Source organism: Haliaeetus albicilla, chromosome 15, assembly GCF_947461875.1.
Source record: "Haliaeetus albicilla chromosome 15, bHalAlb1.1, whole genome shotgun sequence".
In the NCBI taxonomy this organism is placed as follows: domain Eukaryota; kingdom Metazoa; phylum Chordata; class Aves; order Accipitriformes; family Accipitridae; genus Haliaeetus; species Haliaeetus albicilla.
Genome location: NC_091497.1, coordinates 32,209,346 through 32,233,394, shown reverse-complemented (window position 1 = coordinate 32,233,394; position 24,049 = coordinate 32,209,346). Strand labels below are relative to the sequence as shown.

Here is a 24,049-nt window from a genome sequence, read left to right as displayed (position 1 = left end):
GGCGTCACGGGGGGGAAGAGGGAGAGGGAGCCGGGGGGGGGATGGCGCCCCCTGCCGGGGAGGAGGAGCCAAGGCGGGAAGGGCGGCAGGCCGCCATTTTGACGGCGGGCACCGGAGCTGCCTTCCCCACCGTGCCGCAGAGTTCGCGGTTCCCCGTGGAAACCGGCCTTCGGGACCTCGGGTGGGCTGTTACGCTTACCAAAACCGAGTCTTTTGCCATTAAACTAAATCCTAAGGCACGTCTGAATTCCGAGAGTTCGGAAAACCGCTGGAGGGAGGCGGGTGTTCGCTGCGGCAGCCGCTTCCACCTCAGGTCCCGAACTCCCACTCCCTCCCTGCTTGGCAGTCCGTTTCACACTCCACATCGTCCACCAGTGCCCCTCCGGCTTCCCCCACGGAGGAACTGGTGGGGCACGCTCCCGCCCCGTTCCTCATCCCCTCAGAGCCGCATACGTGTGCTTAACACCTGTTACTGGGGTAGTAAGATACAGAAACATAAGCTTTTAACTACAACTTCAGTCCACCTTGCCTAAATAACCAACATCATACAGTTCAATGCCAGCAACGGCTTTCCTTCTTCAATCACCTTGCAGTATTTGGAAACTCGCCCCTCTTCCCCTACCTTGAAACTTAAAGCAGTTCAGAGTCACTACGTAAGGATTTTAAAACTTTTAATAAGCTTAAAAAATGTAAAACATACACTTAGTTTACACAGTGTACAAAAAATATTTACAAATACTTCTATTAATGCATAGAAACACCTGTAAGGAAAAACGCTGCACATAAGCATACCCATATACATAGAAAAACATTGTGCCTTAGGAAAGAAAGTGCCTTGTGCATTTAAAAATCCATTTGTGAACTCAAAATCAGTAGTCTTAAGTGATTATAGCAATTTTGAAATCACAGTGACATTTAAGTGGAATGCATGATTAACCAAAAACATTTAAGAGATTAACACAATGCCACAAAAATGCAGAGCTACGCATCCTGCTTTGCCACCCTCAGTGAACACAGAAGGACCACTCTATGACTTGCATCTCACCCGCTGCCTTTCCTGGAATTCAACAACAGCATTTAATAAGAACCTTGATGTAACTTTAGATAATGGCCCTGAAGTTTTGGTATACATTTCACTAAAAAGTAATGCTTAAAGAAACTTGAAGTTGATTTCTATACAAAGTGTTTCCCTGCATGTAACAGCAACCTGGGCCTGTCTGCTATATGAGACTGCCCCGTAGTTCTGGGTTTGGTGTCTTTTTAAAGGAGGAAAACAGCCTTTATAGAGGACATAACCTTTGAAGGGGCTTGGTTCTTTTCACACAGGCACCTACGTGACACAGCCTGAGCTGCTCAGGATAAAACTTGCATCTTTCAGATGACACGTAACAGCCAGTAACCATTACAGGTAGTTCTTCCCAACAATGGAAGAAGCATGGGAAGTTTCTCTGCAAGACAGGCAGATGAGCATGGACTTGTTTGAACGTCATTCCTACTTGCAATTTACATATGAATATGCTGAAGAATCACTTATGGCAAAAATCAAGAATGATACATTGGAAAAAACTTTCCTCAAGCTACGCAAAACTGACAACTGCAGCAACCACACTTTCAAATGAAGCTGGGTAATTCCCAGCAAATTATGCAGACTTCTAAGGACTTGGATCACAGTAAAGCTCCAAAACCAGAAGCAGATTTTTGTATTGCAACAGGTATTTTGCTGAACTGAAAGCCTGCAAAGATGTCATGTGACACTTTCAGTTCATTAGAAGCTATTACAGTCAAATTGTATATGCATCTGAAAACAGGAGAAGCCCACCTCCTTGGAACTACCTATCTTCCTTTACAGAAAGATTGTTCTCTGTCTCTTACACCTCTAAACACCATGCATCTGAGTCTCAACAGCATAAAGTTGCACTACACATCTTCACATTCAAGACAACTTAAAACAGTTGACAGAAGGTATTCCCCCACATTTGGTTCAGTCTAGAAAATACTGCACAGCATCCACTGAATCATGTGAGCAAGCCATTGTTACAGGAGCCAGTTTGCCTTGAAATCACTTCCAGGTTGTTCTCATTCACGACAGTCTTGTAATGACCTCTTCCTTTGGCCAGCATCTCAGACAATAAAGAGCAGATACTCAGGGTAACTTACAAGTTGCTCTGAACTCAAACTGTACATTAACAGAAATCAGTATACAGTTCAGCATGTCAGCAGTCTAATTTCTTCAGCTGTTCATATGTCAAAAAGAACTGCAACAGCTGATTAAGGAAAACTGTTTCCTGTTCACGCAGTGCAAAATGGTCACTTCACTTCTAAAGGACAGCAGCATCTGTGTGAAATTTTGCTCTTCTTAGTTCCCTCCTATGTAATGGTGCTGGTTGACCATTTTTGTTACGCAGAACAGTAAAACTTGCTTCAGGGCACTCGTGTACATCAAAAGCTTTAAGGCTGGTGATGCCACCTGCATTCCCATCCCTGTTCCTCAGGATCTTAAACACAGGACTGACAGGAGAGTACTACAAAAGCCCTCAGAGACTTCACTCAGCTTTGATAAGCTAAAGTAGATTTGCTCATGATAAAAAAAAAATTACTACCAACCCACTTCCCAGGGTTCCAATCAGCTGGCTCTTGAAACACAAACCAAGTTGTGTGAGACTAAGATAAATAGAAAAAGACTTCATGGCTAACTGCCAGCAGTTTCCCTAGTTCTAGAAGTAGCCCCCATTTCTAACTCATCTGGTCAATTTCATTTAAAACTAGGCTCCAAACTAAGGAAATGGACAGGTATGAAATTGGAGGAACAGAAAAGTGTTTTGCAAGATGACATTCTAATATTCACTGTGTGAATCACAAATTCAATCTGACTAGCAGCAGTTGACAAGAAAGTGGTCAACTACACCATGTTCCATTCATAAAATGGGAATATTTGTGCTGACATGACACTTTCCACAGAGCACTCTGTGAAACTGTCTGTCAGTACTTGCTGTTGTATGGCTAGCTTAATAGTTTTGCACACCTTTGAAAAAGGATACAATGATATTCCAAGGACCAAGTCTTAACCAGTTTGGCCAAAACCCTTTATACAGAGCAAAAAAGCCTTCATTCTTCCATGTCTGGAAAAAAAAACACACCGCAAGAACACACTTATGTAATTCTTTATTAGTGAGAAATCTAAAGAGCAGCTCAGCTAACAAGATTCTATACCACTGAAGGGGACTACTTAGTGCTGTAACCTTGATTTAAATATATTATATGATGGGACAAGGACACATTTCACTAGATAAAGCCAAGATTAGTAATGCCTGCATCATTACCTGGCAGGTAAAGACATAGTCCATGTCATTTAGTACCCAACCCAGATTCATCCTAATTGCATTCCTGGACTTGTTTATTTTCAAAAACCTTGCAGAGAGCAGCATGTAAACCTGCAGTTCATGTTAGGCATCCCCTTGAAATTTTTCAGTTTGCTTTATGGACTTCACAAAATTGCACTGGACAGTGTGACTTGGACTGTTAAACTGGACTGTTCAGTCAACAGCAGCTTCCTACCCACTATTCCCCATGTAAAAGGCCATCATGCTCCTACTTCATACCCAATTTAGGATTGAAGAAACCAAGCCAAAATCAGAGACTGACATTGCCTTTGGCTGTACTAGGCTTCCTATTATGCAGTAAGCAACAGAGAAAAGCATCTGCCCTGGAAGATGCTGTTCTTTAAGAACTGACCTATGAAATTACCGTTTCCTATCAATATCCTAACATCATAAAAAGTTAAGTAAGAGACAGTGCTGCTGAGAGACTTAGTCTACTCATCCAAGTACCAAAAGGAAGTAAGTGCCTGCAGCACAAGCTAACTTTCTTCCTGCCCTTCTGTCAAGACAGTAGATAATTTTCACACCAACTGCATTACTGGCAGTACAGTCCTTCTGAGCATAAGGGCAAAAAGCACATTTAAGTTTCCTTAAAAGTTAATCCAGGTAACTTGGTGTAGAACCTCAAATTGTTCCAAAATCACTGCTTGATGGCACCAGTTTCTACTTATGCTGATACATGAACTACTTACTTGTAACAAGCAATCCAAAGTACCCTTATAGTTTGAGGGTCCTCCATGTTGGCTTCTCTGATTCATCATGCGTGTTCTCACAACATCAATTGGGTTGGATGCAACAGCTCCAGCTAATCCACAAGTAAAACTTGAGCTAATAAAAGAAAGGTTTAATGAAATTTGACCTAGCACATTTAAAGGTGCACAAGAATTCCCCCTCCCCAGAGAACATATAGTAATAATGAGTGACTACTGCTTTTAGTTAAAAGTAACTGTCCTGGTTTCAGCTGGGAGAGAGTTGTCTTCCTAGTAGCTGGTACAGTGCTATGGTTTGGGTTCAGTATGAGAAGAATGTTGATAGCAACAACTGAAAACATCAGTGTGTTAAGTAATGTTTAGACTAAGTCAAGGATTTTTCAGCTTCTCATGCCCAGCCAGCAAGAAGGCTGGAGGGGCACAAGCATTTGGGAGGGGACACAGCCAGGACAGCTGACCCAAACTGGCCAAAGGGGTATTCCATACCATGGGATGTCACGTCCAGTATATAAACTGGGGGGAGTGAGGGGATCGCCACTCAGGGACTAACTGGGCGTCAATCAGCGGGTGGTGAGCAATTGCACTGCGCATCATTTGTATATTCCGATCCTTTTATTATTCCTGTTGCCATTTTATTAGTGTTATCATTATCAAAAGTAGTTTCTTCTTTTCTGTTCTATTAAACTGTTCTTAACTCAACCCATGAGTTTCACTTCTCTTCCCAATTTTCTCCCCCATCCTGCTGGGTGGGGGAAAAAGTGAGTGAGCAGCTGCATGGTGCTTAGTTCCTGGCTGGGGTTAAACCACAGTTACACCAGCTAATACATGTGAAAAATTATTTTTATTTACTATAAAGCATCATTTTGAAGATTTGATATACAGCCCTTACATACAATTTTCGTATACCTGAAGAAACGTTTGTGCCTCTGAAAATAGCAAATATTTGATTGGAACTTTCCTCTAACCTCAATTTGCAAAGCTGAATGACTCAGACCATCCACAAAACAAAATTCTATATTCAAAAGAAAGTTAAATCCAAGTCCTACATAAAATTAGCTTCCATGCCATGTGCTACCAGTTGAGATGCTATTGCATTAAAAAGTATAAACACATCAGAAGTATATTTACATCTAGAATAATTACAGAAAAATCCCTCATAATGAGAACTAACCAATGATGAGCTATGCAAACAGTTATCGTTATTCAAACTTACAGGAAGTGAGTATATACTGTATCTCCCATAAATCCAGACATAATTATGTGCTTCTTGGTAAGGTCATACACTGGCAGTTCCACTCCAACAACAATAGCAGCTCTCTGCGCTGTCAGTGATACTCCCTGTCAGAAGAAAGGATATAGTTGAAATTTAAAATTGAACTTTTGTGCACCATCAGAAAAACCTAGCTTTTACAATACAAAGCAACACACCACGAATGCGTTAAGAACATTGTAAATTCAAATAAGACTAATTAGTAAAAGTCTTATGCATATGTGCTCCAAAAATGCAAATTCAAAATCACTTTTCCACACTGAATGGCAATTTCAGTTCCTTTATGCTATCCCATCTCTGCTTAACATCTGAATTCTTACATCAACAGTCAGCTAAGACCTCAACAACCAGGTGATACTGGCTCCCCTCACTGCTAACTGAAAAACTGACAAAGGAAGATGAACAGAAAAAATGGAAATCAAGAAACTTTGCACAGAAAAGCACATCAATAGAAAAGCATTTCTATTTTCCAGCTGTTTCAGAACAATTGTCCATTCTTGGTCTTCAGTTATTACAGTCACTGACTGTAACTGGCATAAGAGACAACGTACAAGACTGAGTACAAGAATTCCTGAGCTAGAGGGGATGTTCATTAATACACTAAAGAACATTTGGAAGTAAAGGTATCTTTTAAAAAGAACAGAGCAGACAGAGAAGTGCCTTGCAAAGGGTTGCTGAACTGATCCTAGAGCCAGTCACCATAATTTAAGCTTCCATTTGTTTCCCTTTTTTTTTAAAAAATGGCGAATCCTTGAACGTAACAGTGGCAGTAACTCTTTGTCAAAATGCACTGAGACACCAGCAGTGAAGTAGTCATGACAAATTACACACATATTAGCTACTGACTTCTCCGTATTTTGGCTGAGAATACTGTAGAAGTATGTGAAATTCAGTTGAGCAAGAAAGCATACTTGAAGCGTAGAATATAGTTCAAAAAAAACTTACCTTCCATAATCCTTTAGTGCCTTCCTTTTGGTAAATCTGTATGAAGTTGCCCATCATTCCTCCTTGAATCACACTACCTTGGGCTTGCATTCTGATCTGAAATTCATTTGAAGATAAAATTAGAAAATAAATACTTTTCAAACATACAACCCATAATAGTTTAATACAGTTTCATTAACATTTGAAGTTACAATCTTTTAGGTAGTAAAGTCAACTTCTGTTTGACTACAGATTAAGAGCTGACATTATCATAACCATGATGCAATCTTTTGAAGCGCCTTAACTATCCAAATGCAGCTGCTAATTTTGAATGAGTACGTGGTGTAGTTCTTAACTGCATTAAGTCACTTCTATTTCTGTATTTGTACGCTACTCCATTTAGATTAGACTGACAGATGGGTTCTGCAGGATGTTCTTCACAGTGTTCTCACAGGAACATGTGAAAATGAAAGGTTAAAAAGATTAATGTTTCAGCTAGTGAGATCCATGGTCTTTGACCTTGAGTACTTCCCAAGAATGTCCTTGGGAACCTGCCATGGTAATCACCAAATACAAGTTTGGTGACAGGCAAGTTGGTACGGGGACCTAATTTTGGGAAATAACTAATTGAAGCTACACTTGAAATAGAAGCTTATATTTGAAATGCCTCTACATAACCACACTAGCCCTATGAAGCATAAAGATTTTAGTAGTTTTAGAAGAACAGAAAGAGTTTTCTTGAATTTTTCATTAGAGGCAGTCATGTAAGTTACATGCTACAGTTTTGCAAGTTAAATACCATCAACCCTTCTAAATAACTGGAAAAGGAGGTCATTGACTATCAAGCTAACAGCTTCTTAAAGAGGTGATCCTTCACCAATTCACTTTGACTGATGCTGGAACACTGTTTCCATGGGACACTGGATTGCAAAGCCTCTCTACAGGATTAGAGAATCACACAGTACAAGTAGCACTCACTGAAACTCTTGCCTCTGAATTGATCTTCACCTATTTTGAGCTCTAGAAGCATCCTAGTGCAAGTGTTACCAAAAAGTATAGATGAAATATACAGTGTGGCTTCCACACAAACACTACAGCATGGAAGTTAAAAAGAGTCATCTTAAATTATTCTCTCCCCACCCCCAGAAAAAGCTATATGGATCCAACTACCTCCCCAGCCATCAGTTTCCTGGTGCATACTTCCAAATACTCAGTATAGACCAAAGGCCATTCCAAGAATTCAGGACATTACTGATTTTTAAAAGTTAAGAGATGAGAATAAATAGGGTTACAAAACAACAAATCCTATATTCATCAGGAGATTCTGCATTTCCTCAAGGAGAGGACAAAAACCAAGGACAAAGTCTACGTAACACATAATTACCTTTAAGACATCTGTAGGGTTAGCAATAGATGATGAGATTACTCCCGAAAGAATGCCACATAGAACATTTATCATCAGGGTTTCATCTATTCCATAAACAAAGAAAAAGAGTTTAGCTGCAGATTTACAAAGCTTAATATGCCTAAGGGCAGGATGATGCCACCCCTTCTTTAACCAGAGAGAGTGCCAATTACAGAAGCCTTAAAAACTGCTCTGACAAGTTTTCCTTGCCGACTCACTTTGCTGTAATTGGTACAAGGAATGTCTTAGCAGTAGCCTTGGTTCAAACCACTACAGTAAGATATGAAATGGAAACAACCAGCTTCAAGCAAAACAGTCCTCAATTAAATTGAAAAAACCCACTCACCTTCTGGATGCTCAACAAACATTCTTTTAAAGCTCTGGTAAGTGCCTATTTTTATAGTTCCATATGAAGCTTGCCGTAACATTGCAGGTGCAATCCTGTAAAAATAGGCAGTGATAATATTTATGCTCAAAATTGCAAAAGACTGATTAGCAAATACTTTTTAGAGCAGGAGAGACTGAACACAAGATACCTACCAGAGGAAGGTTTGTTCATTTGAATCAACAATTTAAATTCACTATAGACAAAACAAGCTCTCCTGGTTTTTGTTTTGGGTTGGGGTTGTTTTTGTTTTCGGTTGGGTGGTTGGTTTTTTTTTGGGGGGGGAGGGGAATTATTGTTGTTGTTGTTTGGGTGTTGTTTTTTTTAACTAAAGCCTGCAAGAACATGAATAAACTGTGGAAGGATTATTATTAGAGCATACCTCAACTTGTGATCTGTAACTGGCAAGCTTGTCTGAAACATAATCTGCAGATTACATCTTTCCCCCACCATCCTGCATGTTTTAAAGATAAGTATGCCATTTATACACAAAGGTTAATTCAGTTTTTCTTCTGAGACAGAACAGCCATAGCAGCATGGTATAGAATAACTTTAGGCTTAGCTGGGTTTTTTTTTCAAGTTTTTTTTAGAAAACATGAAATGCTATTGCAGAGTGCAAAGACTGAAGCAATCAACTTCCAGATTAATTGAAGCTAACCAAATACCTTGTAAATCTGAGGCCCAGGAATTCACACTCTATGGGCTTATACTTATCAATATACTGTTCATAAACCATTACTGCAAGTCAGTTAATTTTACCCAGAGTATAAGGCTTTCAATCCTTCTTCTCTGCATATTCTGACTAGCGCATGCACCATTCCACAGTAGCGTATCTCTTTATATTTGGCATCATTAACTTGACCTTGAACCTGCAGACGTGTTTTGGTCAGATCAATGGGGAAAGTACCTTGAAGAAAAATCAGAGAGAAAATTAATCAAGTACTTACCTAACCAAAGACAACAAAGAACATGATATAAGAAACAACAGTGTTCATTATATACTAAAACATATAAAAACACTCCCAGGGAAGAAAGTCTCCCTTACCAAGACTTTCTTCTAAACCAGTGGTTCATTTTATGTCACCCTGCTGCTTCTAAAAGCTTGTCAGAAGCCCTACCTACTTCTCATGTTTACATTTTGCATCCACTATATTTTCAGGCAACATGGTATTGCCTGGTTGTAGACAGCCACACTGAACAGGACTCTGCAATCACAATCAAGTAGAGTTTGGGTGTGTATTCTACCAACATCTTCGAAGAGCATTTCTTTGAAAGCAAAGAAAGAAATCCCATAGGACAAGCTATACAGATTCAAGTCTAGAATCTAAAAAAGCAGTAGCAGCAGTATCCATTTCTGTTACTACTTTCCGTAGCCTACTGCTATGTCAAGTTCATACTCTCCATCCTCCCTTTATGAAAGGGTTCAGAAAGATTATTCTTCCAGACCTTATCTTTAGAAAACAGACCAGCTCAACATTCAATACTCACCTAAACACTAACAGCAGTCAGTATTAACTACATCTGTTCTAACACAATTTACCAGACAAGCAAGGCTTTTATGAATTGCTTGTCTTCCACACAAAGCTTTTGGTATTATTGACCATGTTAAGTCAAGTCATAGAAGAGAGGTTTCAAACTCAAGTTTTAACAGGATTCATATGAGAAGGTAGAATAGAAAAACAAAATAGTTTTAAGTGTAATTTTATACTACATCTATGTTATTAGACAGACTTCACATGCAAGCCCACCATGTCAGACTACGCTCTGCTACTATGAAAAAACAGATGTCCTTTATAGTCATGTACATGCATTTCAGGTAAGACTTTAAAAGGATGTTAGTATTTTAGGTTTGTCTTTAGAGTAGGCACTAAAACATCAGATACACCATCTCACTATAGCAATTATTCCATGTTGCACGCTAACTGAATCTAAGTGTTCAAATCTAATCAGCCACTTGCATTCAAGAAAAGAGAATTTAAACTGCAACACAGCTACTGAGAAAAAAGAAAAATTTTACAAGCTGAGCTTAACTTGTCTATGAGAGAAAAACAAAAGCTGTGTATACTTATGACCACTGTCTAGGAACACATCAACAAACAGCAAATACCAGAATCCAAAGGCAAAGTTCATAAAAAAACCAAAAACCAAAAAACAACCCCCCCCCAAAAAAACCACAAAACCCACACTAAAAAAACCCACAACAACCAACAAAAAAACCAAAGACTTATATGGGACATCAGTTTACAGACAGAAGTGTTCTGACATTGTAACAGAGTCCTGAGCAACTCTTCAGTCAGCATTAAAGAAAAAAAACTCCTATTCTGTAGACCACCATATGCTACTGTGTCACAGACAGCATGGAACCAAGCTTGTTTTGGAAGGGATTTTCTGGGTAAAAGAAATCATGTGAACAGTTAAAGGAAAACCTTACCACATTCTGCAGTGATTGATGCTAAACCTCCATAGATAAAGGGCTTCCAGTTTAGTGCTGACATTATTGATTTTTCTTTCTGTGAAATAAGACAATGATTTAATGCTTCTATAACTACATCTGTTATATATTTATACATGCTAACATTTAATAAAACTTTGTGCCTTGTCCATTTAAGATGGACCTTCCAAACCTGCTAAGGGTAAAAGCATTTAATATCTTTGACAATCAGAAGTCAGTCAGTAATACTGCACAAAGGCATCTGGGTTCAAATCAATGTCTCCGCTACATATTTGGGCCACCGCTATCATCAGCATGCAAGGTTAAAGTAGTTTGTCTCCCAGGCATGATTTTAAGGAGCACTGCAGTGAATAGCCTCCAATGATTCTTACCAAGCTGAATTACTTTGACTACACCCTGCAATCAAATGGAACTTTAGGACAGTCGTTACCAAACTTCTGTGTCCTGCCCCGCCGCCCCCCCCATCAACATTAACATGGGCTGGTATACCTGTACAGAAAATAGAGGCACATACTTTAAGGCCTATTTCTGCTACCAGTGTTCACAATATTCATCCTTGTGAATGTTATATGGAAATAGTGTAATCAGGTGCCTAAGGCCTTTTACAGTGAAAAAGGCTGCTCTAACTTAGAGGTCAACTGAGTGAATTTGTCAAAGTGGCCGCAAATCATAATTAACTATGGCATATGCTTTGCAAAATGCTAAAGTAATCCAATTATCTTAGAAAAGAGATAAGAACTGCAAAACCAGACTAGTCCAGCCCACACAAGATTGCCCTTTGCAAAGCCAGGTAGGTCTCTCCACAGCTTATCTTTCCCCTTCCTCATAATATAAATACTTTCCATTCCCCATTTTCTATAATATCCTCCTAAACATTGGATTCTACAGTTATCTTTTTGCCAATTAATTTTGTGGAATAACTGCACCTGAAACTATTTCCCTTGGCACTTCCATTCCCTGTTATTTTGTTTATTCATTTGTACTGCCCAGCTGGAAAACATCGCCAATACACCAGTTACTTAGCACCACCTTTTGTAAAGATAAACATTCTTCGGCCACTTCCTCTAGAAGTGCCAATAATCCAGCATCCAAATGAAGTTAACAGAAGTAGCAGACACTGAGCATGCCCAAATAGTTGCTGCAGCCCTGGTTTTCCTTTTGTCATCTTTACTTCAGAAGCAGTTAACCTGGGTCTTCAGTCTTCTGACACTCAATACAATAAAAAACCCCCAGGAGCTCAAAGCACACAATTTCAAATACTCAACAAATAAGCCCACAGAAATCCATCTTACTCTTTAGACCACTGCAGAGAACACCACTGATGTAAAAAAAAAAACCCACACAAAGAAAAGGCAAGTAAGGGCACCCACTACGTTGCCAAAAAGAGCACAGTACAGACAGAGATCAGGACCCACTGGCACAGACTATGCGAGCTTTTTCAATATGAAAGCAGCAGAGCTACATGGCTACAGCACTGTGCCAGAGGCTGGCCGCTTCCAGCTCCAAGTCACTCATATTCCTGTCCTGCTGTGATTAATGGCAGATCATTTAATTAAGGGAGACAAAGCCAAGATCAGTTTCCCCACTAATCAGCCACACACAGCATCTTTGCTTTTGAGAAACTTATCAAAGATGAAAATAGAGTTAACTTTTTTCCCCTCAACACATCAAAACAAACATTCATCTATCACAAATCCCACCACACTGAAAAAAACCCTTAAAATATATATCTGTACTTTTGTTTGTTTTGTATTTCACTCTGCCTAGGCAAGGAAGGCTACTCAGTTTTCCTATGCAATTCTGGGGCACTGACACAATGTAGAAGTATGCAAGCACAGCCAAACAAAGTTTTCAATTCATACACAGATTTACTAATATTAGCTGAAGTTTTGATATATGTGTAGGATACCCTAATGCAGAAATTTTATAGCACACTGTTCCTCTGAGAGATCCCAAGGTAAAGGCCTCACGTAGCACTATCAAGGTTTGTAACTCTGAAAGGCTTACTAGTCTCCTTTCCTGCTATTTAGGCTAAGCTAACCATCCGAATCCTTCCACTTACTTCTACCTAGCATCCCTCCTTCTAGCTTTCCATACTTACAGGAAGAAATTAAAACAGAGTGGCAGAGCTTACCTCAAAAAAAAAAAATCCAAGGCATATCAGCAACTTCACCTTTTCTCCTCTACGGTCTCGTTTTCTGAATTCCTGTTTTGCTTCTTCTCAGAAATTCTTCCCTGCACTGATAAAAATAGTAAGCATCTCCTTAGAAGAATTCCATTGGCAACTGGCAATTCAATTGGCAGACTACTTAAAAATGAAGTCCAGCCCTCATTATAGAATAAATTGAGGTCTTCAATTCTACTAGAAAGAAATGGGCCTTATCAAATATACATTGTTGTTCCCCGAACATCATTAAGATGACAGAGGCAATGCTACCCCTGAAGGACACTGGGTTAGGGGTTAGTAGAGCAATGCATCCACAAACTCTTTGCAAAAGTCAGAAGCAAGTTTGATTGCTTTTAATTAGCAGTGTGACTGAAATAAAATCAAAAGCCAAGGTTCAATAAAATAATGCATCACTTAAATATTTAGGTATTTCCCTGTTAAGAGAACAGGCTTTAAAAGTCACATATCAAATTCTTTATTGGTTAACAACATTGCAAGTACGCTAGGCACACTGTACACTCCACATTACAGTAGGTTTAGCTATTTGAGATGGATTTGACCCTTGAATGTTACAGAAGGCTTACGCTAAATGAGTCATTAGTCCTAAAAAGTTATTACCTGTAATATAAGCATGCACGCACAAGATAGTTATCCAAGCAATACTTTCTAACTGCATGGATTACACTGCAGACACAGAGCTACAGACTTTGTATTCAAGCAGCAAAGCACCATCAGAAATAAATAAATTGAAAAAAAACCAAAACCCACAGGACTAAAGCTAGCAACCTCCGTGGCAAGTTTCTGCAAGATACCAGCTCCCTTACAAGCACGAAAGCCAGTGAAAACCCCCCTCCGCAACTACAGGGATTGCCTGCAGTACTCCCCGTCCCCCCTCAGCAGCGCGACCATCTGCTGAAAGAGCCGGAGCCCACGACGGCCTCGCCGGCCGGGCGAAAGAGAACTCCCCCCCGCCAACCCGAGGAGCCAGCCGCCGCCTCCCCGCTCACCACCGCCACCGCCGCCGCTGCAGCCGCCTCCTCCACCCCCGCCGTGCCAACCGCGGCCACGCTCCGCCGCCCGCCCGCCCGCCGTTTATAAAGGCCCGCCGCGCTGCCCTCAGCCGGGGCGGCCGTTGGGGAACGCGGGGCCCCGCCTCGCTTCGCTTCCCCCGTTGGCGGGCTCGCCTGAGGGGACGAGCTGGCGAGGTCTGGGGGGGGTGTAAGGAGTGGATTTAAAGGGGCCGTGAGGGGAGGTTTGGTGGGAGGGGGAGGCCGAGCCGGTCTGTAGTGAACCGGGGAGAAAAACAAATTAACCGCCCTGTCCTTCCAGTCAGAAGTTTCCCTTCGCCGCTGGCCCTTGGGAGACTTGCGTTTGGCCGGGCGGGGTGGTATTTTCCACTAGCAGTCCCGCCCCAGGAGACTGGAACTGGTACGTCAGGTATTTCAGTGCTCCTCGGTTAAGGAACAGGTCACTCACCCCTCGGGGTTCTTCCTCATCATTAACTATAACGACGTTGATTTTGTCCCTCGGTTTGCAGCTGTACGGCCGCCTGTGCTGGCTGGCGGCGCGACAGCGGAATCTGGGTTCAGCCTCCTTGAATCGGTACGGGAACCTTAGACAGCTGCTCTGTGGAGGAACAGAGAGGGGCCCGGCGGGTTTAACTAGCTACTTTGCTCTTTAAAATACCCCATCTAATATTTTTGACAAAACAATTCCACGGGTGATTTTTTATATTATTATTATTATGCTCCTTTGTGCAATTCTAGGTATATTTCTCTGCATTACCAACGCTGAAATCACGCAGCCAGTATGTAAGCTTTATATTGCTTTGTAAATGTACATCCAGTGTCTTTCCAGAAGGATGGCAGTGTGCCGTACAGGACATCAGCTGTGGCCACCACAACACAGCCTGGCCAGAGGAGGAACATCTTTTGGGGACATCCGAAAGGGCAGGTCTCCGCTGCTGTGCAAGTGGCAGCGACCAGCCCAGCAAGGCTGGGCAAGAACCAGAACTAGTCCGTTCCCTTAGTTCAGAGCCCAGGACTCCCTGTGAAATAGTTGAAATTAGCTCTTTTCTCTGCCCCTAAAGGCAGCCTGTTCTGGCAACTCAGTGCTTTCCCTTTCTGACTGAAGAGCTGCCAGATGTGCTTGTAGGATCTTTCCCCGCGGTGCAGCCCTGCTGCTGCTGTCACTCCGCTGCCTGGCAAGTGGATTGCCATGCCTTACCCCTGAAAGGTCAAAACATCCTGCTGTATTGCTCCCCGCACTAATCCCAGGGCAAGGCTGGCAGCTGAAAAACTTTGTTCAAGCTTATCCCGCTGGTGGAGGAAGGGGACAATGCCCCTTCAGCTCTCATTGAGAAGCTAGCTGCGGCCTTACATGAATCTGCCAAAACATAAGGAATTCAAAAATTGGGTCACAGTGTGCTGTAAATGCTTCATACAGTGAAAATAGTTCGCTACAACCATCCAAGTCCATCACAGACCTCCCAGAAATTTTACATTTCAGTTGTTATGGCTTGGGCAGCCCACAGAGTTCATGCTCCAATTGCAGTGTTGCAAAGTTATCTTTGCAGATGGGCCTCTCAGAAAATAGGTACAAACTCACACCTCAGAACTGGTACTCGTGTTCAGACCCCCTCCTGAAACTCCTAGTAACTGCCTAGTACTTTCCAGGTTTTATATCTACAGTGGGGAGGATCTTATGTGAGGTAAACTTTGAATGGCTCCTTTCTTTCTTTTCTGCACAGAGATCATTTGGACTGATTCTCATGCTGAGTGATTTTGCAGGACGGCCACTTCTGTTTTCTGACTTCCCAAATGTCTCTCTCCTTTTAAGAAGGACTTTAGTTCCACTTTGACCTTAAGTTGTTCCTGGAGTTTGGCCAGCTCCTTCCGCCAGTAGCCGGTTTTTATTATCTCTGATGCAGACCAGTTCCTGCTCACACATTACAGCTTGCACCTGACTGCATTTCTTAAGTACCTGTTAGTACTCAACCGTGTACTTCTGAGTAAAGAGGAATTCAGGCTAACTTTTGTTACTTCTAGTGACTTTTGGATGGGTCCTCTGAATAACCTCTTTTCTTGAATTTTCAGCCTGATTCATACCACAAGATACGTAATGCTTTGATCAACAGCCAATAGACTATATTTGGCAAGCTGCCTTGAGCCTGACATCAGTGCCATATCAGCAGTTGACTTTGGTGCTCAGCATCTTTTCACATGTCTCCGAACAATCCATGTGCTACTGGTGTGCTACTGGTGTGCTACTGGTGTGCTACTGGTGTGCTACCGGTTACACAGTCTTACAACAGTTTTGACCAAAAGCCAGTTCTTTCCTGCTGGGCTGCGTAGGGCTAAGGTTTAATTAATTAGTTCCCAGACCCCTAAACTTACTGCTCCTGAGTTTCCTCACACATTTTTTGTTTCTTTTTTAAACAAAAGAGGGGCACCCATTCTACCAGAGAGCTCTGCTTTTTGTGCATTGATTCTCATTTCACTGTTTCCACTGCTACTTATATAGGAAAATAATTTCTCCTCTGGTCTCTGCAGTGGTGAAGGCAGTTTTGCCTAGTGTCCTACTGCTTAAATGAATGGTTAGTGAAGTGACCCAGATGGTTATGGGCATTATTCAAACTGCCTTGTTGTTTTGTCACTAGTTGTAACTGCTGGAAAGTTTCCTTTGTCCATTGGAAACTTTCATAATTATTAGTCACATAATTAATTTGCTTTGTTTGTGTCCCATTGGCTGCATGCTGAAAACAAGTCTGGCACATGGGAGTCAACTGCTCCCTGCCCTGGCTCAGCCTTCTCATCTTTGGTGTTTGCACTTTCTGTCTGGGAAGGAGTTAATCTGACCCTCAGTCATAGAGCAGATGACTTTGTTGGAAAAAATAAACACTCAACCTGCTATTGGCATGTGTAAAAAATGTAAGACATATTAAATAGTCCTTTCATTGTGTTTGCCAGGGGCAAAGCCGCAGCTGGAGCACCACGTCCAGCTATGTATGATGCATTTCAGGAGGGCTGTAGAGAGGAGTTAGGAGGATAAGGCGAGGGATACAAAACACAATCTGCAAGGAAAGGTTGGAAGAAGTGACTTGTTTATTTTAAAAAAGATTGAGGATAACATAATCTTCAAGACTGAAAGGTGGCCATACAGAGGAAAGGAATTACCTGTTTTCCACCACTTGTATTAGACATTAGAACAGACTTTCTAGTGGTATGGACAGCACTAGATGAGACTGACTGGGAAACTTGCAGTGCCTTCGTCATCACAAGCTTTTAAAAACTGTTAAGCAGCTGTTTCTCAGGAATAGTTTCAGTCTGGATGATCCAGCCCAAGCATCAGGATGGACTCTCAAGGATCTTTCCAGCCCTTTTTTCTGTAATTATTCAATGACATTTCCTGCTCCAGCTTCTAGCATGTCATACAGGCATACAATGACAACACATCTTACAGTTTCTAACTTAGTAACAGACTCTGCTGTGCAGAGTTCAAGGAGAAAGGAAAGTGAAAGCAGGAATAACAGTAAATGTTATTTTGTAGCCTTTTTGTTAATAAATATTTTTTGATGATCTGATTTGGGCCCTGGCATTAGCAAGAGCCAAAGGTCTTTATCGTATCCTCGTTTTGTGGATATAAAAGGACCACGTTATTTGTTTTTAATGCATAAAGGGTGAAGGAACGGAGGACAGTTCCGGGCTTTGAGGGTGAAGGAACTGAGGATAGTTCCGGGCTTTGAGTGGACGGAAGAGTCATACAGCACGAGTTCCCAGCAAGGCAATTCTAGTAAATTTAAACCTGGAATCCAAACAAAATTTTCTGAAAGTGTTGCAATCTTCCAGCAGGTCCTGGGAAATTGATTTCTCTTCATTTCTGAGACTACCTACAGAGATAATAATTCCTATGTATGTCACGGCGTTGGATTTGATGTTATTTGAAAAGCTGTTAAAGATTCTCAGATAGGAAGGCACTACAGAAGGCTTTTCATTACTATACAATACTTTCCGACCTCAACAGGCGATCTGAGAAGTAGGCTGTTGTCCTCTGACCGCTTGCCAAATAAAGATCAGTCACAATTGCTTCACAGAGGCTTCTGTCCAACATGGCACTGCAGCTAAACAAGCAGCAGCTGGAAGAAATTATGCCAATTTGAATGCTAGCAGATGCAACACGAAGAAAAGCAAACATGTTTCTATGCCCTACTAAAAACCAGGCAGCATGTGGTGTAAGATATGGCCTAACCTTTTCCACAAGAGATGATTCAATGTTGAACGAAGGACAGAGAGGTCAGCGTGTCACCAAAGAACATGGTACATACAGTATGTTTTCTACCACTTTAAGTACACCCCTCACTTGGCAGTACTTAATATCCAGGGACAGTAGGACTAAGCATCTGCTGGGGGAAATACTTATTTGCACTTGACTATCCCGTGAAAGCAGAGTTGCAGTTGAAGTAGTTCTACAGTAACAGAAATGTGACTCATACATGATAACGGACAGTGAGATGTGGCGGCAGATGACCCCAAGCCATGTCCTTCACAGTACAGGATTTAGGTCAATCAAAACACAGAAATGCCTATGTAAGACATTTCAAACTTTCAGTGCTGTTACTTTTTAAAGGAGCCTCACTATTCTCTTTCCTGATTCCCAAGTTTTCATCATTTTCCATAGTATCTGTGGAATACTTTGCATTAAATCATTATCCAAATAATCCAGCTTTTCTTCTGTTTACCACAGTCTGGCTGTGGGTGACCCAGCTTTTCCTATCTGCGTTTGAATACCATTTCCTTCTTTTTAACTTTAAAAATGTACTTTATAAAATTTTGTAAAATGAAGCATTTAAGTAACATCACAATTTTTTTTAACTTAAAAGGTTTGGAAAAAAAAGGATGCTTTCTGAAGAAGTACTTTCTTGCTTCGCAGGCCTACTGATTCACAGCGTGACAACACCAGGGTCCCAGAACTAACGCTGTGTTTGGCCAAGATGAGCTGATTGCTGTTAACCTTGAGCAAGACAGGTTAGTCTGTACAGCAGGAGAAAACAGCTGTAGGATTTCATCCTTATGGTAGTCATCTGTCAGGAAAAACACATCTTGGACAAGTCACTCAGGATCTTTAGTATGCAGTGGGATTCCTTGCTGATGCCGCAAAGCAGCAGCCGCAGGTAGGAACTCTCATCTCCACTTGCTTCCAGTCACAAGGCCTGACAGTGAGGGAAAGTGGTGGTCTTCCAGGGGCTGAACAGGCACAGACTGTGGTGATAGACACCCTGGGCTTCTGGGGAAACGTGGCAGCTGATGTGGTTCAAACACCTCCCTCCATTTTCTGTAGTAGACCCTCCCTAGGGTCTGAACAGAGGGTTCAGTGGATGCCAGCTTTTGGACCGGCTCATGCCTTAGGTGGCAGCACCAGTGAGCACAGCGATGTGCCTCGCAGGTGCAACAAGGGCGTTCTGCAACATGGCAGCATGGATGTAGGAGCTCATTGCCAACAAGGAGGATGCTCCCTTACCTTCCCACATCCTGCCCCTCCCCATTCCCAGACACAGCTCTGGCCCTTTGCTCACGCCGGTGATAGCTTTCCTCTGACTCGTGAGCACATTCAACTCACTATGTTTACAGAACGCAGTCATCAAAACCTAGGCTTTTGCCAGCTGATGGAACTGAATTGGCTTCACACTGGCACCAGCACCAATGTAACAGAAGCGGCAGGAGTGCATGACTTGCAGTGGGTTCAGCCTTTTCGGAAGCATTGAACTATTAGAATGACTCAACATCTCACAGGACTTAGCCACAAGTACTGGGCACGGCAGACACATTTGAGGAGTTGCAGTATGCATTCTATGTTTAACACCACATCCTAATACGTCTGGCCTCCTGTCTGCCTTGCAGCGTGAACAGGAGGTGGCATTAACCGCCGGACTTCACACAGTGTGCTGACAACTTTTTCTGACCTTCTTCAAAGTCAGAGAGCAGAGACTGCAAACAAGGCAGAGCGACCTTGCAGGCTGCCAGCTGGACCATGTGGAAAACCTCGCTGAAGGACTTTGGATGGACTCCTACAGTACAGCTAAAAATGCAGAGTCTAATTCATGCAGGAGATGGGTTGGCCTCATTTCAGCTCTAAGGCCAGGGGGAATCCAGTCCTGTAGAATCAAAGAACCAGCCTACAAATTTCATTGCTCTCCATTTCAAATGCAAAGCAAGCAAGAAGACAGGGAGAAGAGAGACAAAAAAGCAATTAAGAGTGACATCGTTGAACAAGAGAAGGTAGTGCAAATGAAGGCTGAGATAAGAGACATGAGAACAGGCATGTATAAACTGTGCAGAAGCTTTTACTGGTGCTAGACTGTCTGAAATGACAAGAGGGGTTTTTGTAAGTGAAAAGAGTAAGTGATCTTTTGAAAACAGATGGGCTGCCAGTTCTGTAAGAGTTTACGTGTGGATTAAGGCATTTAGGTAGCTTGTTCCAGAAGAAAGTGCTACCGGTGAAAGCTATTTCTGACACCTTCAGCAGTCTGAGAGCCAAAATGTTCCAAGGAAAGTGGCTGGAGGTTGAGTTGAATTCCCTGGAGGAGGTCTTGAGGGACCTTGGAAGGCCACAGCAATATGCAGTCATACCTCAGGAGACCCACCATGGCCGTCCTTCAGGCTGCTTGGTGAGCAGGACTTAGCAATAGATTATATACTTCTCCCTGGATGGAGTTAAACTTTGGGGGTTTGTAATAATCTGTAAATTTTATGGGAAGCTAGCTCAGCTCTTGTAGTTCTGACACACCCTGGATTTTATATGGTTCCAAAAGACATACATCCACCGTTTTTACTATTTTTTTATCTTAAACTACAGACCCTAACGAAAGGCTTCTATAATGGATGCAACTGTGTGAAAATGCACACACATGTGAAATGCCTCTGTACTAGAGGCTACACAACTTTTTTTCAAATCCTTCTCAGTAATATGCAGATGACAGTACTTTTTCTGATGTTGACTGTCACTGCAGACTCCATTGTAACACTGAATTTTTGAGATTATAAACAGGATGCTCTGTATTTCTAAAACCTTGGAGTACAGAAACAGTTCCATAAGCAGGGAAACCCCAGAAAATGGCTTTTGATCAGTAAGTGTACAGCAACTGAAAGGAATGGGAGAGGTGCAAAGAGTGGGCAATGAAGTGTACAATATAGATGATCTTACTCCATACTGTCTGGCACATCGTAGAGGCATTTAAATGGTGTGGGTAAAAACTAGGTGGGGAAAAATCACAGTGGTGTGCAGAGTCCTGCAGCTCCATCTGGCTTATCTGAACAGAGCTCATTCAATTAGCTCAGCAAGTCTCTAATCAGTAAAAAAGATCTTAGTTTAACCACTGCCTGCGTCACCACGGCAGAAGGATATAGCTCCCAAACTGAGCTGCCTTCTCATCTGACCATGTTAACACATAGCTATGGGTCAGTCTTTTAAATCTAAATGTTAACACACCTAACACACCTAAATTTGAGGGTGCTTAGCTAAGCTTAGCCAGACACTAGCTTCTGGATACCTGCCCAGAAATGGTTCTAAGAGTTTACTTAAGCCTGTGTAGCCTCTGCAGCAGCTCTGCGCTGTGCTGTGATCCCCTACCAACGGTGATAGGAGACAGAGCTGCAGCAGCAGCGAGACCTTCTAAACTTCCTGTACATGTTGCAGGAAGACAGCATTAGGAACAGAATACTTGGCACGCTGTCACGAGTGCAGCACTTCTCGTAGCAGGAGAAATCAGAATTGGGACTCTTGCGATCAAAGCTATTCTGCCTGTGCCACAGATTCTTTTATTTTGCTGTTTTGCATCAGAAATAATGAGAGCATTTTTGCATTTTCATAAATAACATTCTTGGTCAAAATCAGTTTACCCAGAAAGCTCAGCTGAACAGCTTTTTTTTCTTCTTAATTCTTCTAAATCCACTGCAAAATACATCGGTTCTCCGGAAAACAATTGTTCAGACAGGCCACAACGTTTTTCCTCCCATCCAGTGCACTCTCTCCCAACAGTTTCAGCAACCCTGGAGCGTGTTTGCCAGGTTTGGAGGTTATTTGCCATTTGCTGACTAGTGGCAATGGCATTGGGCCCTAGAGCTTCTCACTGACATTCACTTCTTTCTCCTTTACCTTCCCCGTTTTATTTACTTTAAATGCACTGAAACAACTGGCAATGTAAATGTCAATGAATCATAGGCTCATTAAATGGACTTAGGTTTGCCTCCAAGTTTTAGCTGATCTCTCTTAGCCTTGTGAGGAAGGTACTGTGAAAATGCTTGGAAAGCCAGAGCTTTGATTTCAGAGGGCAGTGGTGGGAGGCCGATTATTATTTTCTGAGGTTCTCGGGGCATAAGTTTTGGACACAAAAATGGGAAAAAAAGTCTTGAATGAAAATCAAGAGCAAAATATATCCCTCAGATTTTTGTCAGGATGGTAACAACTGCTCATCCTAAACCAAGGGTCTAGCTTCACATCTTCAAATATTAGGCTAGACACAGTAATGTTAAACTGCTTCATGTGCACTGGCACTTAAGGTGCTGCCGCAAAAGGTACAGCTGAATTTATAGAGCAGATGATCCTGTCTAGTGTACATTACACCTAAAGACGTGCCATGACACCAAGTATTGCACTGTAAATACAGAGATGTATGTTCAAACATTGCTCTGAGCTCATATAGGCTTTGTTCTGTTGATTCTAGTTGACTGTGGCCATTGGGCTGAGGAGTCAAAGGTGGCAAGGCATAATAGTAGTCACTTTGAATTTTTGATGATGGAGACTGGTCCATCTTGGCTCCAGTATGTCTCAATTTTTAAATCTTCTCAAGTGTAGACTGAAATGTTTGCCATCACTGAACACCACATACGCAGATACAGACACTCTCCACCCCACTCCCCACCTTATTTCGTACTTGAAGAGGTGCTTGCAAACATGAACTTTAAAAGGTATAGTCAAAAGGGCACTCAGGAGCTCTGTGAGACAGGTAAAAATATATAATAAATTTCCTCTCTCAGACCTGCATCTCAGCTCTCGCTACCCGTGTTTTGAGCCCAGATTTGGATGTCTGAACCTTTCCCCTGAGTAGCACATGACAGAGCAAGTTTGTGCCAGGTTCCAAAACCAGCTCCCAGAGACCTCTCCAGACCACAGACAGGAGCCAGTGCAAGCAGCGTGACCTTACTGTGGGGTCACTCTGCACTGGTCTTTTTAAAATTAAGTCTTTTGCTTTCTGCTTTACACTTCTGTAATTGCATTAATGGATTCATGTCTGAGTTACTGCAAGCAATACAAAGAGAAAAAAATATAGCACTTTTACTAAATAAATGTGTGATTCCAAGAAAACTAGGAAGAGTAGTGCAAATTAAAGCTGTTTATATATTTGTAGAGACTGCATAAGATCCTGTAGCAAACGCCTCATGGCTTTTGGTAATACAGTGCTGTATTTTATATCAACTGTAAATTAATCACAAACATTTGTTAACATAAAACTTGTCTACGGAATATAAACTTACTATGCCTTAATACATTCAAGACATTCAACATGTTAATGAATAGTAACAGTGGCAACAATGATGATGCATCAGCTAGAACATTATGCCAGCTGCGTTTGTACACAGTAATAATTCAGACCATCCTTTTTCTTAGTTTAAAAATGCTCAGATGCACTTCCTTGCAGAGCAAGCATTGAAAAACAAGTGGGAAATCATGAAAGAATTGTACCTAAAATTTTGCAAATCTTCATTGTTTGGCTTCGTTTCCTCTTACTATACACTATTAACATGAGAATTTGTGTTTGAACTAAGTCAAAATAAAGCCATGGTTCACTTGCCAGAGCATGGACAATAAAACATTGCATTGTAAATCACAGTTCTTGTCTTGCAAACTACATGATGTCCTGGTTTCAGCTGGGAGAGAGTTAATTGTCTTCCTAGTAGCTGGTACAGTGCTATGTTTTGAGTTCAGTATCAGAAGAACGTTGATAACACACTGATGTTTTCAGTTGTTGCTAAGTAGTGTTTAGTCTGAAGTCAAGGATTTTTCAGCTTCTCATGCCCAGCCAGCGAGAAAGCTGGAAGGGCACAAGAAGTTGGCACAGGACACAGCCAGGGCACCTGACCCAAACTGGCCAGAGGGGTATTCCAGACCGTGTGATGTCATGTCCAGTATATAAACTGGGGGGAGTGGGGGCGGGGGGAATCGCTGCTCAGGGACTAACTGGGTGTCGATCGGCGGGTGGTGAGCAATTGCACTGCGCATCATTTGTACATTCCAATCCTTTTATCATTACTGTTGTCATTTTATTAGCGTTATCATTATTATTAGTAGTTTCTTTTCTGTTCTA

The 24,049-nt window shown here is 41.8% G+C and overlaps 1 protein-coding gene and 1 long non-coding RNA gene across 2 annotated transcripts; one reads left to right on the top strand and one right to left on the bottom strand.

The window, feature by feature from the left end:
* Window positions 1–654: 654 nt before the first annotated feature.
* On the bottom strand, window positions 655–13,725 carry SLC25A30 (solute carrier family 25 member 30). Its single transcript, XM_069802677.1, has 11 exons — window positions 13,707–13,725; window positions 12,658–12,763; window positions 10,503–10,581; window positions 8,831–8,978; window positions 8,033–8,127; window positions 7,666–7,751; window positions 6,303–6,398; window positions 5,301–5,425; window positions 4,070–4,205; window positions 3,039–3,119; window positions 655–2,255 (listed from the first exon to the last, which is right to left on the bottom strand). The coding sequence occupies exons 3-11, from the start codon at window positions 10,564–10,566 to the stop codon at window positions 2,214–2,216; spliced, it is 873 nt and encodes a 290-aa protein (XP_069658778.1). The 5' UTR covers window positions 10,567–10,581; window positions 12,658–12,763; window positions 13,707–13,725; the 3' UTR covers window positions 655–2,213.
* A 266-nt stretch (window positions 13,726–13,991) lies between these two features.
* On the top strand, window positions 13,992–23,574 carry LOC138689111 (uncharacterized). Its single transcript, XR_011327919.1, has 2 exons — window positions 13,992–14,118; window positions 18,619–23,574. It is a non-coding gene; the product is annotated as an uncharacterized lncRNA (long non-coding RNA).
* Window positions 23,575–24,049: the final 475 nt, after the last annotated feature.

Coding starts and splice junctions, on each gene's coding strand:
- SLC25A30 (XM_069802677.1), bottom strand. CDS start 10,566: ATGTCAGCACTAAACTGGAAGCCCTTTATCTATGGAGGTTTAGCATCA. Junction 7,752..8,032: donor GTTTGTTGAGCATCCAGAAG/GTGAGTGGGTTT, acceptor TTTATGGAATAG/ATGAAACCCTGATGATAAAT. Junction 3,120..4,069: donor CTTTGGATTGCTTGTTACAA/GTAAGTAGTTCA, acceptor TTTTTTTTCCAG/ACATGGAAGAATGAAGGCTT.